Source organism: Heterodontus francisci, chromosome 23 (genome assembly GCF_036365525.1).
Source record: "Heterodontus francisci isolate sHetFra1 chromosome 23, sHetFra1.hap1, whole genome shotgun sequence".
NCBI classification, from domain to species: domain Eukaryota; kingdom Metazoa; phylum Chordata; class Chondrichthyes; order Heterodontiformes; family Heterodontidae; genus Heterodontus; species Heterodontus francisci.
Window position 1 is genome coordinate 47074585 of NC_090393.1, and position 17675 is coordinate 47092259.

General features: G+C 43.9%; 1 protein-coding gene across 2 annotated transcripts in view; it reads left to right on the forward strand.

Moving 5' to 3' along the window:
* Window positions 1–3880: 3880 nt before the first annotated feature.
* The window catches only part of znrf3 (zinc and ring finger 3), a 284028-nt gene continuing 270233 nt past the window's right edge, over window positions 3881–17675 (forward strand). For both annotated transcript variants that reach the window (XM_068055192.1, XM_068055193.1), the window contains exon 1: window positions 3881–4369. In XM_068055192.1, coding sequence (XP_067911293.1) covers window positions 4175–4369 — 195 coding nt within the window. In that variant the 5' untranslated portion in view covers window positions 3881–4174. The remainder of the gene's footprint in view (window positions 4370–17675) is intronic.

Below are 17675 nucleotides of genomic sequence, written 5' to 3' on the forward strand. Positions count from 1 at the left end.
GCATCAATTATCAGCTTCCTCTGTAACCAGCAGAGGGAAAGGATTCGCCTGTAACTAACTTCGAAAACGTTAACAGGGGGAATAAAAGTCTTTTAACATGACAGCTTTAGCCGTCACTTTATTTATCCTGCAAAACTTTTTTTGGTTTTAACGAGTGACAGATTCGTGTTTATTTTCTGCTCTGTAACATTGCAACGCGTTTTGTGTCTGGTGTCACAGAATGGGAAGCAAAAGCCCTATATAAAGAGTTGAGGAAACAAGGAGCAACGCAAACATCAAAAAAAAAACTGGACAACACATTCCGTAACCCCACACTCCCGCGGGTTTGGCCTGTTTACAGGACGAATGCAGTTACTGTTTAACAACAATGGTAAAAGTTACACTGCAGGAGAATGCTTTTAGTGTACGTTTTTGTAAAGTGGTGATGGTGCAAATTTAGCAATCCTGTACTTTAATGTTCTGAGTCCACAGGAGAAAGAGACAAACTTCTTTTCAGCCGCTTGCGCATGTGGCCGTGGAACGTGGTATTGCAGCAAAGCCGTAAGCAGTTAACAAGAGGTGGTGTTAATATCACCATAAAACAATATTTGTACTGGCTCATTTCAAAAAGAAGTTCAAAGAGGGTTCAAGGAGGTTACAGGCCAATTGCTTCTCATTCAATTTATGTCCTTATGTATTAAGCACAATGATGGAAAGGGTATAAAACACATACATATGGACAAGGAACGTTCCCAAGTTTTATATATTTTATAGACGATCATTTGTACAGAAAATAATGGAGGTGCATTGTAATAGCCATGCAATTACTTAACTGGTTAGTACAGGCAACAGATTAGACCCATTTGTTAATAAGTACCTTGAAGAGAATGTTATTATTGAGAAACATACATTTGCCCTCATGCTTATTTTTCAGAAAATAGCTGTAATTATGCTGTTCAAACTATTTTTTCTGGTCTTGTACATTTTAACTTACAGTGGTTTATGTAGCCTCCCCTGCTCCCAACTCCAACAATGAGACAATGGCATATGTGCATTTTTGTTAGGATTTTGTATAACGGCCGATTAACACATGGTGTGTTTGATAAGCACACTTGGGAGAAAGAAATAGAAGGATATGTTGACAGAGTGTAATGAGGGGATTTGAGGATTTTTTTTTCACTCAGAGGGTGGTTGGAATCTGGAACGCACTGCCTGAAGAGGTGGTAGAGGCAGGAACCCTCACAACATTTAAGAAGTATTTAGATGAGCACTTGAAATGCCATAGCATATAAGGCTACGGACCAAGTGCTGGAAAATGGGATTGGAACAGTTAGGTGCTTGATGGCCGGCACGGACACGATGGGCCAAAGGGCCTGTTTCTGTGCTGTATAACTCTATGACTGTATGAAGATGGGTGGGAGGAGACTTGTGCAGAGCATAAACACCAGCATGGGTCAGTTGGACCAAATAGACTGTTTCTGTGTTGGACATCCTATGTAACTCTGATTGCAGATCTTTACTTTATCAGCGAGACCAGACCCAGGTGCATTCACTTTCTTTAAGATGACTTGCGGTGAACTAAATATATTATAAATAAGTTTTATAAGGTTCAGTGGGTGGGGGGAGGGGGAGCAGTGAGTCAATGATTCCCTGCCCTTGGGAAGTTTACATATGTGAGTAAATCTCTCTTCTCCATTCCAATTTAATTCGCATTGAAAACCTCATCCAGGCCTACGGTACCTCTAGACTTGATTATTCCAATGCACTCCTGGCTGGCCTCCCATATTCTACTCTACACAAACTTTAGGACATCCAAAACTCTGCTGTCCATGTTTTAACTCGCACCAACTCCCATTCACCAGTCACCCTGTGCTCGCTGAGCTACATCGGCTCATGGGTAAGCAATGGCCTTATTTTAAAATTCCCATCCTCTTCTTTAAATCCCTGTATGACCTCGCCCTCCCTATCTCTGTAATCTCCTCCAGTCCTATAAGTCTCCGAGATATCTGCACTTCTCTAATTCTGGCCTCCACCATTGGCGGCCATGCCTTCAGCTTCCTAGGTTCTAAGCTCTGGAATTCCCTCCCTAAACCTCACGGTCTCACTCTCCTTTAAGACCTCCTTAAAACCTTTCTCTTTGACGAAGCTTTTGGTCATCTGACCTAATATTTCTTAATGTGACTCCGTGTCACATTTTGTTTGACTACATTCCTTTGAAGTGCCTTGGGACATTTTATTATGTTAAATGCTCTCTTATAAATTAAGTTTTTACATCACAATTATTACAGCAGAGAAGGAGGCCACTCGGCCCATCGTGTCTACACTGGCTCTCCAAATGAGCAATTCACCTCGTGCTATTCACCTGCCTTTTTCTGGTAACCCTACACATTCTTTCTTTTCAGATAACAGTCTAATTCCCTTTTGAATGCCTTGATTGAACCTGCCTCCACCACACACTCAGACAGTGCATCCAGACCTTAAACTTCTTTTGCCAATTACTTTAAATCTGTGCCCTCTCGTTCTCAATCCTTTCACGAATGGAAACAGTTTCTCCCTATCCACTCTGTCCAGACCCCTCATGATTTTGAATACCTCTATCAAATCATCTCTCAGCCTTCTCTAAGGAAAACAGTCCTAACTTCTCCAATTTATCTTCAGAATTGAAGTTTCTTATCCCTGGAAGCATTCTCGTGAATCTTTTCTGCACTCCTCCTATGCTTTCACATCTTTCATAAAGTGCGATGTCCAGAATTGGGCACAATGCTCTAGCTGAGGCTGAACTCATGTCTTATACAAGTTCAATATAATGTCCTTGCTCTTGTACTCTATGCCCCCATTAATAAAGCCCAGGATACTGAATGCTTTATTAACTGCTCTCTTAACCTGTCCTGCCATCTTCAATGACTTATGCATATATACACCCAGATGCCTCTGCTTCTGCACCCCCTGTAGTGTTGCACCCCAACTTCATTCCACCGACTTGTCTATGTCCTTTTGAAGTTCTACGCTATCCCCCTCACAGTTCACAATGCTTCCAAGTTTTGTATCATCGGCACATTTTGAATTTGTGCCCTGTACACCAAGGTCTAGGTCATTAATAATATATCAGGAAAAGCAAGAGTCCCAACACTGATCCCTGGGGAACTCCACTACAAACCTTCCTCCAATCCAAAAAACATCCATTAACCACTACTCTTTGTTTCCTGTCACGCAGCCAATCCCATATCCATGTTTCTACTGTCTCTTTTATTCCATGAGTTGTAACTTTTGTAAGTATCCATACAAATGTATTGTTTTATTAATATATATAATAGGCAGCCGACCCCAGTATTTGGCATATAGATGGCCCTTTGAAAATAAAATTATACAGCACAGATAAAGGCCACTCATCCCATCGTACCTGTGTGTGTCTCTCTCTGAAAGGGGTATCAAATTACTCCACTACTCTTTCCTCAGAGCCCTGCAATTGTTTTCCTTTGTAAGGTAGAAATCCGATTCGCTTCGTGAAAGTTACTATTGATTCTGCTTCCATTAACCTTTCACACAAACTGTTGCGCTATATTCTCCAGGTGTGCAAAGATTTAACACACGAATAAAAGCTTTAAAAGTTTTAGCGAGAGGGCGGCGCAATTTTTATCCTCGGACGAAAAATGCATTTGTCTGCGGCGGGACTAATTCCCCTGCGGGAGCCGGGACTGAGCCTCGCAAAGCTGCAAACTTCAGTCAAGCCTGCCTGCTCGCAATGGCCGGGGCTCAGAGAAAGGACACTCCATTCCTTTAATTAAAAAAAAAATCGCCGAAGTCGTTGAGTTTGAGCCGTGTAAAAAGGGAAGGGGTCAGAGAGATTGGTGGGTGGGGATAACCCTGCATGGATCACGTGCTGGATCAAAGCTGGGTGCCGCCTTGCGGAGCTGGAAGGAGAGAGAAAAGAGAGAGAGAGAGAGCAGGCGAGAGAGGAGTGAAGAGCCATGTCATTGACAAGGCTAACATCGTGAGATAGACATATCGCCCAGGCAAGGAAACGACACTGGTTACCAAGACATCGTTGTTATTTTGTGTTGCTTCTACTCTTTAAACAAAAAAGTTACATCTATATGGAGATATATTTGTAACAAAAAAAGACAGAAAACAAGCCTCGTACAAGCCAGAATTAATCAGAAATTATGTCCCGATCAGCGCTGGTACAACCGGCAAGATGATGTTGAGGGGAGTTGAGTTGGTAGTGCTGGTGGCAAGTTTGGGGTCGGTTTGTGCCAAGGAGACTGCCTTTGTGGAAGTGGTGCTATTCGAGTCGAGTCCCAATGGTGAATATACAACTTTTACAACCGACTTGCAAGGACGCTTCTCCCGGGCTGGAGCCACCATCAGCGCCGAGGGAGAGATTGTACAGGTAATAAAAAGAGGATTCTTCCTTCTTCCCGCTGGATCGGCAGTGCTTTGGGCATGAAAACAAAAAACAAATGTTTTACAAGTTTTGCTGAGAGTAGTTACACAAGATGGCTCCGATCTTGGCCGCTTGTGGAGTAGCGTGAACGGGGGTTCAAATACATAAGTACATCGCTTATCGCTGATGAACTGGCAGTTATTGATCCCGCTGTCAACAGTCCTTGTCCATGCCTTGCCTAAACCGGTCTGCTGTAGACACTTTAATGGGAGCGAGTTACAAAGTTTGTTCGAAAGTTTTTTTTTAATTTCTCTCTGAAAATGCAATGGGGGCAAACTGTCCCAGGAGGTGTTTTGAGTTCAGATGCAATGCGGTGTAGTTTACTGATGTTTAATTTGAGGCTGCCGAAGATTGTATTTTTTGTAATTGTGTGTGTTTTAATACTTATAATTTCTTGAACTGAGCTCCCGGTGAGCAGTGGCTGCAAATGCACGTGGAGGGTGAAAGCGTGGTGACTTGACACGAATGCAGGTTCCCGAGTCTCATGTGGACATTTCAAATTGTTATTTTTCGTGTTTTTTTTATTTAAAAAAATGAAACGCATTTCCACTGGAGTGAAGAGTGCCCGATTGCACGTCAGCGATTCCTAGCATGAGCGTGTTGGGTCGGTGAAAAAGATCCGCTTGAGATTTCCACAGATTGGGGACGTGACCATGTTTTATTAATTCTCAGCACCAGATTACCATGACAACTGCTAACAGAGCCACTTAACCATTATACTGGGTTTATTTTTTTTTTCAAAAAGCCAAATGCATGAACTAGTTCTGTCTGTGAATCGTGTTCTTCTCGAATCTGTATCTATGTTTAGTTTTAAATCACTGGTAGATATAGAATCCCGAACACAGTACGGCACCTCCTTCCCAGATCAGTGATCTGGGGGTGTGAGTGCAGTTAGGAAGTTGGCTTCTTTGCAACCAGTGTGTTTGTGCAGCCTGAGATTTTTTTCTCTCTGTCTCACACACACATCTAATTATAAAAGTTAGGTGTTGTGAGACGGGAGGGAGAGTTACCCTCTTATCATCAAAGTAGCTTGTTGCACAGTTTGTATGACAATGTGCTCCGCCAGCAGAGACGTACCTCTTGTTTGGTCCTTTGTAACTCAATCCTCCCCGAGATGAAAAAAAAAACTATTATTTGTGCTTTGTTGCAGCTGCCGAGTGAGAGAAACTCACATATTGATCAAGCGGAAACATGTCCTGATTTTTAAACCATTAACATAAAACTTGGCAACGTTGCTTTTATTGATTTGCATTTTTGTTTGATTTTTTTTGTGTATCGCCGGCCGAGCAGTTAAAAGCAGAGCTGGCGAAGTGAGGAGAATGTTTTTTCTCTCGGTTGTTAAGACATTCAGATGTTGTGGGGATCTAGGTTACACAATCGGCTGGTGATTCTTTTACATATATGAATCCGAATATTTAGGTTTATAGAAATCTCACCTCCCATCGCTTTGTCCTTTAAAGTTAATTAAACCTCTCAGTGTAAACTGATGGGCCGTATGTAAATGAGGCGGGGGTGGGGTGGGTGGGAAGTCAGTGAAACTGACCTGAAATCGACAAGCAGATTTCGGTGAGAATGGCACTTGGAGCCTTATGTTCTAAAGCGATTTAGTTATTTTAAAAAAAAAGTGTGACTGAGCTCAGAGATTTCCCCCCTTCTGGCTACGATTTAATAACTGTCATAGCGACGTTAAAACTGCCTTTGCCTTCAAAGCTAGTAGTTAAATCCGGTTTGTCTAGACGAACATCAAAGTAATTCCAATTCAAACATCAAAGGAAGATTTCCACACACACACAAAAAGCCTCCGCAGAGTCGCTCTGCGCTTCAGTAGCTGATGCGCAAGAACATTTTTTTTTATACAAACGTTTGTTGCTTCTTAACAATCGGGTTGTAATATAAATTTTTAAAACATTCGTTCAAATCCTCAGCCCTCGGAACAGTTTGCATTAGGGAAATGTGTATCTCTGGAATGATTAAACGGCAGTGCCAAGAGGGACCATCTTTCTCAAAAGCATTTGCCTGCGAGATAAAAGTTGAATTGTTAACTGCTAAACGTGCGCTGCATCAAGTACAAGGGCTTAGGAGTTGGGGAATTTTCAAGGTCAGCTCGCTATCTAAGTACCCTAAAGCTTAATATATGTTATCTATTTGAATAATCCACTCATTTACTGCCACTTAGATCTTCTGCTCACGGTGGAGTATTTGCAGTTTAATGTTTGAATTTGGAAATCCCGAATTCCCCATTGTCCCCGGCTACAATTTCTCTCCAAACTTTCTTATCCAACCCATTACGCCAGAAATAGTGCTCTCTGATCGTCAATGACTGTGCTGCAGTGGGGCGCGGATAGTTTTTAAGTTTTTGGCCACTTCAGTAAATTATTAATAGGCATGTTTTGTTTATTCCATATGACCTTTATTGCCTAGTTTGTGTGTGTGTGTGTGTATTTTTGATGACAGTGTTAAATTATTAGGTTATTTTTTAACAGGGATATATAAAATTGTTTTATTATAAAGCGAATGTGGTCTACACAATGGTTCATAACTTACACAACAAAGTTGCATCTGAGCAGAATTGCTGGAATGCCACAAACTGGTCGTTTGGAAGTAGCTGCATTAAACCAGATACAGTACCAGTGGAGAATCAAAAATGTTGAGGCTGCAGCATTCATGTTATGTTTTACAGAGATAAATACATTGCAAAAAAGCACAGCAGAAACATACTTCTGCCAGGGTGCAGCTGCAGCCAACCAGCCTCAGTGTGTGTGAATCTCCTTGTGCTGCACCTCCAAAGTAGATTGTTTCCAAAAGCTCAATGGCAACTAACTATAATGAGTGGAAGAGTTTGTGTATTTGTTGCTGGTTTGTAGATTATTCATGTAAAGGCAAACTTTTCAGTATTAATGGCCATCCAAATTGATGGTAACCAAGTTAAAAATAATTCACTTAAATTACACGCCAAATCCCCAGTTTAGGATTTGAATTTTGTCTTTTATAATATCCCCCCCTTCTATTAAACTCTTTGTTTTTGAGGTGGGGGTTCATTCAATCTCTGTGCAGCAAATCGCATGTTGTGGGAAAATTCAATGGATTCGACACGACCATAGTAACCTGTTGTGTAGACATGCGGGAAACGTGATCATGTAAACGACAGTACAGTATTCACGAGCTGGCTGGGCTCTAGTTATCAGCTAACAATAGCTGCATTTATGCTCAGACCAAACCCTTTCGACTTCTGTTCTTTTATTTTTCTTTGAAGCACTCTTTAGATGGCTATCTCTCCACGTTCAGCTGGCTTTGTTGGGTCATAATTTGCATTTCTATCCAAACATTTGGCTCCCTTTCTTTGGGAGAAAATGGGAAATCCTATGTGTGTTTTTTCCATTTCAACATTACATTTTTTGGGGAGTTTTGGCCTGAAGCTATTGCTTTTGCTTTTCATTGCACACCTTTCAAAAGGCTTTTTTTTATCTAACATTATCTTTTGAGTGGAAGTATCTGTGCAGTCACAGGTCCAAAGATAATGCCTGAATGAAGTGTCATATTACAATATGCTCATCCATTTCAGGAGTGTTTTGTGAATATAGTTTTACTCCACAAAGTAATGTTAGAGTCTGTGCAGGCATTAATGTTGCAGAATTAAAGGTGCTGTTTCGGTAGGTGGCCTAAACTGTTGGTCCAGAAACTTAACTGGACCAGCCAGTCACATAAATACTGTAACTACAAGAGCAGGTCAGAGGCTGGGAATTCTGCAGCAAGTAACTCACCTCCTGTCTCCCCAAAGCCTGTCCACCATCTACAAGGGACAATTCAGGAGTGTGATGGAATATTCTCCACTTTCCTGGATGAATGCAGCTCCAATAACACTCAAGAAGATTGACACCATCCAGGACAAGACAGCCCACTTGATTGGCACCACATCCACCATCTAAAATATTCACTCCCTTCACCACTGACGCACAGTGGCAGGAGTGTGTACCATCTACAAGATGCACTGCAGCAACTCACCAAGCCTCCTCAACAGCATCTTCCAAACCCATGACCTCTACCACCTAAAAGGACAATGGCAGCAGACCACCACCTCCAAGCCACACGCCATCCTGACTTGGAACTATATCACCATTACTTCACTGTCGCTGGGTCAAAATCCTGGAACTCCCTTCCTAACAGCACTGTGGGTGTACCTACACCAGATAGACTGCAGCGGTTCAAGAAGGAGGCTCACCACCACCTTCTCAAGGGCAGTTAGAAATGGGCAACAAATGCTGGCCTTGGCAACAACACTCATATCCCTTGAAAAAATACAAAAAACAAGTGGATTGTAGCCCCATGTAATTTCCCTTTGTAAACTACTGTCAGCTTTTCTTTTCTCTATGTGATCTTTTTTTATTTCTTGAGGATAGCGACCAAGTGTTTCAGGTTCAATTCACAAGAAAGGATTAGCTATTCCAAATTTGATTATTTCTGTGAGTGTCTTTAATTTCCATCCCTTGCTCCACGTGACCTAACCTATCTCTAACCTCCTTCAGCCCTACAACCCTTGGAACTCTGTGCTCTTCCAATTCTGGTGTCTTGTGCATTCCCAACTTCCCAGTAATTTCCAACAACGACTCTTTTGGAAAATGGGATTATAATAGGTGCTTGATGGCCGGCACGGACACGATGGGCTGAAGGGCCTGTTTCTGTGCTGTATAACTCTAAGACTCTATGACCCCTTCAGCCCCACAATTGGCAGCCATGCCTTCAGCTGTCCATGCCCAAAGCTCTGGAATTCCCTCCCTATACCTTGCCGCCGCACTTTCTTTTAAGATGCTTCTTAAAACCTGCATCCTTGACCAAGGTTTTGGTCACTTGACATCATATCTCCTCTTCATCTATGGTGTTAATTTTTTTTGTCTGAATACAGTCCTGCGACGTGCTTTGAGACATCTTACTATGTTAAAGATGATGCAAGTTGCATTCAAATTCAATAGCCTCAGGTTATTTCAGTGTAGAGTATGGGTATCTAGGTGTGAGTTAAGGGCTGCAATTCCACTGAGGTTCTACTTTTCTCTTCAATTGTATATTCGCTACTCTTCTGAAGACTCCAGTTCATAGTCGGGTGCAGTTCCACTCATTCAGGTGGCCATCCTTCAAATATGGTACTGAATGTTGTCAAGCCATTCTTATTATGGGGAGCATCAAGGCCACCCTTGTTCTCACCCAATCGCAGAGCACATGGGGACATTGCAACACAGTCCGAGAAGACTGAATGATTGAATCCTAGGTTACTTGTCCTCCCTCCTTCCCCCAACCCCTCACCTTTAATTGGGGCATCTGGAACAACTGTAGTGACTGTACCACTGCCCTGGCAGAGATCAGCTAACTCAACACAGACTAAGGACATCATGACCAGTATGATTCCGTTATTTTATACCAGGAGTGCATGGATCGAATGAACTATCAGGGATTGCTATTGGAAGTTTGATATCATAACCATTGAGAGAAATGTTCAGTTATTTTACTAAGTTTAGCAGAGCCCCATTGATATTTTTATGGCCTTAGACTCCCTCTCAGGTATTTGTATGGTATGTATGTGATATATATTAGCACTTGAAATTTCTTTCAAAAATACCCTCCTCACTGATTTGCAGCAGGGAAGTTGAGTAGGGTGGGTATGCTAATGGATCAAAATATTCTAGTTGATTGTGGTGTTTGAGCTAAAGGTAAACAGGATCTTGTGATATGCCCTTAGTATGCTTAGCATCAGTTTCTGTCATTGTTCTACTGCTGCATCACTGCAATGAAAATTATTATGTATTTATATAATGTGTGTGTCTGTGTGTAGCCTTCATGAGAAAAGTAAACAGTACAAAGGCTAGTTTGGTGCCGAGCCATTTAGACCAGGACGCTGCTTGGTTCAATCCTTGGTTTGCACGGAGTTAGTTGATCTTATTTCTGCTCAGTGACCCTACTGGCGATTATGCATTTGGGGACATCAGGTGAGAACAGGATCAGCGTTGGCAGTGATGCTTTGCTTCTTGGTCAAAGAGCAATCTTTCATTATCTGGAATTCTACGGGCGGGAACAGCCATTAGGGTGGCATCCCAGAGCCTTGCCGTCGTTACTGTAGCAGAAGTCCACACCTTCAGGGGATGTTTTCACTATTCTAAAGACCCTATATAAATGCAAATTGATGTTGAGGGTTGATAATTGAGGGGAAGGAAAAAAGTCATGGCCAGTGTTGAACTTGAAGGGGTTGTTAAGGTTGGTTATATGGGGTCCTTTATGAAAGTTTCCAAGGGAATTCATTACTTTGGGAGTGAAGAATGTTAAAGTACAGCCAGCTCGTCATACGCTGGGAATGCTTTCTGATTTGTTGGAACAGTACAATGCCTTTCCTTCACATGTTGTTTCCTGAAGGTAGTGGTTTTATTCAGTAGTCGGTGTAGCTGTTGTTGACTTGGCTGTGTTGCAGCGCACGTGACACTTGCCCTGTCGACTGGTTCGTGTCCCCCATACGTGCTTGAGCTTAAAATTGCGTCGCCGCAAATTAGACATTGAATCCGCATAATCCTCCTCACTTTCTCCTGTAAAAGTAAGCTACCACTGTAAAACAAAGTAACACTTTCAATAAGCAGGGCGCAGTTTGACATTTCTAAGTTTGACTGGGATTCATGGTGCTGAGGAATGCCTGTATGAGCTCGCATTGCTGGAGGCTAGCAGTGCCAATGCGACAACATTTTAATTTAATAGGATCCCCTTTGATGCGCTTTTTAAATATTTATAGGAACCTCCGAATCACTCTTTTTGTTTTCTTTCCAAAATGCTGGAGCGAATAGAATGCCCTCCTTTGAACCGTGGTTGTATATCTTCAGTTTCTTATTAAAGTATTCTGGTAACATACTTGTGGCTTCTCACGCCCCTGAAGGAGGCCAGCTTCCTTGCTTTTCTCCTCTCACTCTAATGGCTGGAATGAGAAAAAAAAAGAGGAGGAATATCCCGAAAGCCCCAGACCCAGCCTGTGCTAAGTTAGCTGGCTTCAGTCCGGGGGTTGGGGGGGGTGGGGTGCGGAGGCAGGCGTTTGGGGAGGGGGGGGGGGGGAGGTGGGAGTGGAGGATAGGGTTGCCAACTCTGGTGGGATTTATTCCTGGAGATTTCATTAGCCTATTCTCCCCATTTCACATACCTCAATAACCAATAAACTAAAGTGTTGAAACAAAATTTTAAAAAACACAGTATTTTTCTCTCTGGTGTCCAGGAGAGTAACTTCAATTCTTGGAGTCTCCAGACCAATCCTGGAGGTCTGGCAACCAAGGGGCAGGTGGTATGTGGTAAAGGTGCTATAATTAGCTTAAGTACCCCAACGTGGGGAGGGGGGAAGAATCAGCTCCACATTACTGTCCAGTGACGCATGCTGGAACGGGGTTGGGCGGGGGTGGGGGGCTCTGTGGTGAAGCCCAGCATGGTCGAATAGCCTGTTGACACTCCCAGGCCAGTCATGCAGGGTGACTGGCACTGCTACCCTAATGAAGAGTCTATACCTACAGAAGGCAAAACTGTTGGAGCGGCAAGTGGGGTGGAGGGGGTGGGGTGGGGTGTGGGGAGAAAGGTGTTGGGTGGGTGGGTGGGGGTGTGACCAGAAAATTTGCTCTAAAATAAAATGGTGTTGTTTGCCATATAACTAAGTGCAAAACTGAATCTGCACCATGCTTCAGAGTGTGTGCAGGAGATTCTTGCAACTGTTGGCTAAATAATTTGGGCTTTTTTGAAAAAAAATTAGAATGTTTGTTTCTGACGAAATGTTGTTTTTTTCTATTCTATTGTTTAAGGTCCCTAATGTGATAATTTTCACTTAAATTGCTACTGTTCTCATGAAGGCCCAGTTGGTGCACTGCCCAGGGTAGAACCACTGGCCCACTGTCCAGTGCAGAACCACTGGCCCATTGTCCAGTGTGGAACCATTGAGCAGATGGAACAGGAGGGATTCAGGTTTGAGCCTAGCTCTGGCCTGAGTTTGCAGATCTCAGTCGGGGGAGTGGGAGGGGGCTGGTGGCTCCGATTGCAAAGGCCATTACTGAAGCTTAGCTTTGAAGGCATACATTGGCATCAGGTAACTTGCTGATATATAAGCCTGGGCACTAAGCATCGGGGCCATTCAACTGCAAGAGGCATCATGACCAGACCTGATGGCACCTGCAGCTGAAGTCCATGTATGCATCCCCTGCAGCCATCAGGAGTATGAAACCTAGTAGGTTTTTCTATTTCCACCCCCACACCCGACCCAGGAGCATTAGGGTCTTGTTTGCATCACCCCAACATTGCTGCAGCTGACAGCAGACCTTAAAGGCCCAGGGACTGAATCCAGGATCTTCCTCGCCACTACAGCTCAGCTGGTCACTGGAGAAATGTGCAGAGCACATCAGAAAGACTTTACAGCAATTACTCATTTTAATACGATTTATAGAAAGTAGAAGCTGCTTAATGCAGCCGCCCTTGGGGAATTTATGTTCAGATGTTGCTCACAATTAAAGCATTTCACTAACTGAAGGGTCCAAATTTGTACCTAAACCAGTTGTGAATTGATGCCCCTGGCATTTTAAAGCTGCTTTTATATTGATCTTCCAAATTCAGATTCTGGGATTTAGCATCTGTGAACCAATTCTTCTAATGCTGTTGAATCTGACTCCCACAGATCCCCTCGATAGATCAGGTTCTACCTGGTTTTGCTGCCAACCATTGGAAAACTGATTTCACTGCATAAATCCCGGAAACTGGCTCACACTTGCCAGGCCCCAGAATCTGAATTAAAAGACCAGAGCACTTCTGTTTTTACAGTGCCTTTCACACCCTCAGGACATCGCAGTGACTGTAGTCATTGTTGTTCAGTAGGCAAATGCAACATCTAATTTGCATGCAGCAAGGTCCCACAAACAGCAATGAGATAAATGACTGGTTACTCTGTTTTTGGCAATGTTGGTTGAGGTGTAAATATTGCCCAGGACACCGGAGAGAATTCCCCCATCCGCCTTTGACGTCTGAGCAGGCAGACGGGTCGGTGGGGTTAACATCTCATCTGCAGGGCAGCACCTCCGACAGTGCAGCACTCCCTCAGTGTTACACTGTAGTGGCAGCTAAGATTAGTTGGTCAATTTCAGGAGCTTGAGCTCAACTCTCAGACTGGGAGGGAAGATTGCTACCCACTAAGCCATGGCTGACACTAAAATCAAAAGATTGAGTACCTGTAGTTCCAGGCACTGAACGTAGCTTTAAGTATTTGCTAAAAGCGACACTTCACTGTGGGAAAATTGGGCACAGATCCCAATTAAACTTACTTGTGTACAGTAGGTATGTGGGTTTGCTGTAGCCTGTCCAGTAACTGATCTCACTGACTACATTGATGTTGAACATGACTTTATGTTAGACAAAAAAATTCCCACACACCGAATGATTCACTAACCTGTGTTCATAGCAAGTGATTTTTTTTTCTCTGCTGCATGCCTGTCTTTTCTTCCATTTGTGAAATGCTGTCTTGTTTATGAAATCTAGAGGGAGTGTATCTTTGGATTATGCTCCATTGCTGCAGGTGCATTTGGCATTATCCTCCGGTACACCGCTTCCCAGAGTAACAGCTATAGGAAATCAGATTTCCCACAGGAACGCTGCCAAATAATGTTCTCTGGCTCAAAGTTGGCAAAGAACTTTCTCTTTACCTGCCACAAACATGGCACCAGGTTTACAGGCGACATATAAGCTGCCAATAAACGCAGTCCTGGCACACCTTCTAAGAGAAAGCAGGGGCAGTCTAACCACCACTATTGCACCACAATGCATGTCTTTCTAGGGTAAGGGAAGGAAATGTATACCTCATGCAGTGTTGCTGCCTTGTTTATTACTGAAATCTGTTACTGTGTCCAGAATCTCTCACTATGCAGTTCAGCTGCCTATGCCCTAAGCTCTGAAATTCCCTCTCTAAACCCCTCTTTCCTCAAAGAAGCTCCTTTAAAACCTATCTCTGACCAAGCTGTTGGCAATCTGACCTAATATCTCCTTATGTGGCTTGGTGTGAAATTTTGTTTGATAGTGCACCTTGGGCCATCTTATAATATTAAAGGTGCTAGTTAAATGCAAGTTGTTGCTCTGGATTACCATGCTTGCAAGCAGCCTGTTCAGCAGTTTACTTTATCTCCCACTGCTGCACTGTGTTTGTAGTGTAAATGGAGCAGCTTTGATCCTTATCTTGATGGTACCTGGAGTAAACGATACCAGATTTACCTTGGCACAAAGTCTTTAGTGCATACGGGGTTTCGGAATGCTACGTGCCCTGTAAAAGGGAACGGTGGTGGGACTGTAAGGTGATCACATCGGAGAGTGAAATATAGATGGATCCCATCCTGCAGGCTATTCCTTTTTGTTGAAAAGGTTTTAACAGAATTCAATTTCTGTTTAGGTTAGCAAAAGTGACCTGTCCTTTCACTGGGGATGTGTTGGCAGTGGGGGCTGAGGGATGCAGGAGCTTCCTTTCAAAGTGAATGGCATTTTTGGTAGGAAGTCTCCGATGAGAGGGAAAGATTATAGAGTCATTGTCTCTTTTACAGAACTAAAATATTTTTTTCGAGGCAGGGGAAGGAAAGGAAGTTTGTATCTCCTGCAATGTTGCTCCCTGTTTGGACTCTGTCCAGACTCTGTCACTGCACACTGCCAGATTGAATGGAGCTGCCCTGCTCCCTAATACTGAGGAATTTCTTAATCAAGTTTTTCCTTCCAGTCACAATCTAACTGAACGATGGAGCAGACTTGAGGGGCTGAATGGCCTGTTCCTTATGTTCTCCATTGTCTTCTCCCCCCACCAAAGGTGGCGACTCATGCTCCACAGGCACCATGTGCCCTGGCAAGTGTCAGTGTGGAGGTGCTCGAGAGCCAAGCCTGATCTGGTTCTCACTAGATGTCTGCATTCACAGGCCAGGATCAGCCTCGGAGCTGTTCCCGCTCCACTGCTGTAACTTTAGCATAACTTTGTTGGAACCATGCTTACACACATATGAAAGGGTTTCCATCGCACTTCCAGCATAGGTAGGAGAGGGTGCAGCTCCACGGAAAGTCTCAGCTGTGGGCTTTCCACCAGATACCTCTGGACAGACTTTAAAAAAAAATTGAACAGATGCAAGTTGCAGAGGGAGATGAGTTAGCTGCCCTGGCAGCTGTGACTGGAGACCTACCACTGGTGCTGGCTCAGGTTTACACTCATGACATTTCAGTGAAGCGTCACCCAGTCAATGTCTAGCAGGTGTTAGAATTGGGAAATGAATTTTACACACTGTAGGGCACTACAAATAGTGGAGGGTGTTAATGGTATATTAATTGTGTTTAATTGTATGCAGGTGGTGGGCATTAACTAGTGATTCACTTGAATCCCTATAGGCACAGACTGAAACTGTAGTTGTTGGGTTAGGAAGTGTATGCTTGTAATGTGTAACTCTGTAAATAAATATAAAAGTGTGTAAAGATGGCTCTAGTTCTATCCTCCACCAACTGGATTTCTGGCCTCAACTGGAGAGGGTCGGGGGGGGGGGGGGGGCGGCGGAGAGAGAGGGATGGTGGTGGGCTGTATCTAGAGCATTAGATTTGGGTGGGCTGAGGGTCTGAAACAGCCTGCTCTGGAAGTCCATGCCCGAAGTATGGCCTTGTGTTGTGGAAGATGATTGTGTCTCAGATGTAGTCAGAAAATTACCTTTTCACTTGCCCTATCAGCCTGAACATTTACTTGTTCCTTTTTTTTAATGGGAATATTTTCGATGACAAATGCCTGTGATTGTAGATTCCTCCCTTCCACACATTTCGTGAGGTGTATTTTTATTTAGAAGAGATTACCATGTCCCTCACAGGTTCAGCTACTAGAAATTTATAGAAGTATAAAGTACTGCAGTTAGTTACCTCCTTCGGGTTTGTCAAGGTTTCAGCTGCAGTGTAATTTGAGAATCAAGGATTGGTTTTAAACAGAAACAGAAAATACTGGAAATACACAGCAGGTCTGGCAGCATCTGTGCAGAGAGAAAGAGAGTTAACGTTTCATGTCGATAACTTTTCATCAGAACTGGCAGGTGTTAGAGATGAACAGAGCAATAGGAAGGGGGCTTAATGATTCGTTTGCTGAAAATCAATGGGTGAGCCCTAAAACTGTAATAGACTCAAGGGGGGGAATTTTATGCTGGTGGCAGGAGTCTCAACGTTGGGGGAAACTGATGCCAAGATCCCCATGTCATCTCTTTTCTGGAAGGCCCACCGAATTTAGTGCCAGTCATGCACTTAAGTGGACAGCGGTGGGCCTTCCATAGGATTTAGGACCCCATTGCCGGAGGTCCCGCCTTTAGAGAGCTGCCAGCCAATCAGAGGCCAGCAGCTGCAGCGTCACCTTGGACGCAGTGGCTGCTGCTGGAGATGACCATCCTGGAGGCTGAGGATTGTCGCTGGACCCAGGCCTGAGGTAGGTCAGGGCAGGAGGGGTCGTGGGGGAGGGGGAGGGAGGGGCATCAGCAGCAAGGGCCCTCAGTGCGCCACCCCCTCCCCCCGACTTCCTGATGCCAGGTCCCTCGTTCAGGCCCTACCCCAATACCCTCCGCCCGGAGCCAGGAGGCAGCCTGCACGGTTTATCATGCCACGTTTCTCGTGTGGCAATGGGGCCACCCACTGCATGGGTAATTGCAGCTGCGGCGGGAAGAGGCCCTTACTTGGGGGTTAATTACCCAGTTAAGGGCCTTAATTGGCGGCAGCTGAGGAGGCTGTTCACAGGCCTTCCCACCCCGGACTAAATTTTGGCAGAGGTAGAATGGTGGCAGGAACCCCCTACCCCCACCCCCGCCACTATCCCACCCGATTTTAGGCTCTCCCCACCTCCAAACCCACCGCAGGGGACAGCATAAAATTTCATCCAAAGTGAATAACAGCAGCTTTGTTTTATTAACGCGAGGGATTGTGAAACTGTGGAGTTTCAAAATGGGACAGTGCACCTTTTTTTGTATCGTTCAATAAAAGCCTTTCAAAAGACCAATGATAAAGAGTACTGCTGGTTTAATCTGATCCCTTTACTGTTTAAGGAAGCACAGGGGATACTTTGTGAAGACTGTGTTTTCAGTGAAGACTGGTGTAGCTTGTATATATTTCACCAATCTGAAATATCACAAGTACAATGGTCAAGGAAAGTGTGTGTGTGGAGGGGAGTCTCACTTTAAACACAGCTGTCCAGCTTATTTTGCATTCTTTTATCCATGGCTGTGCTTTT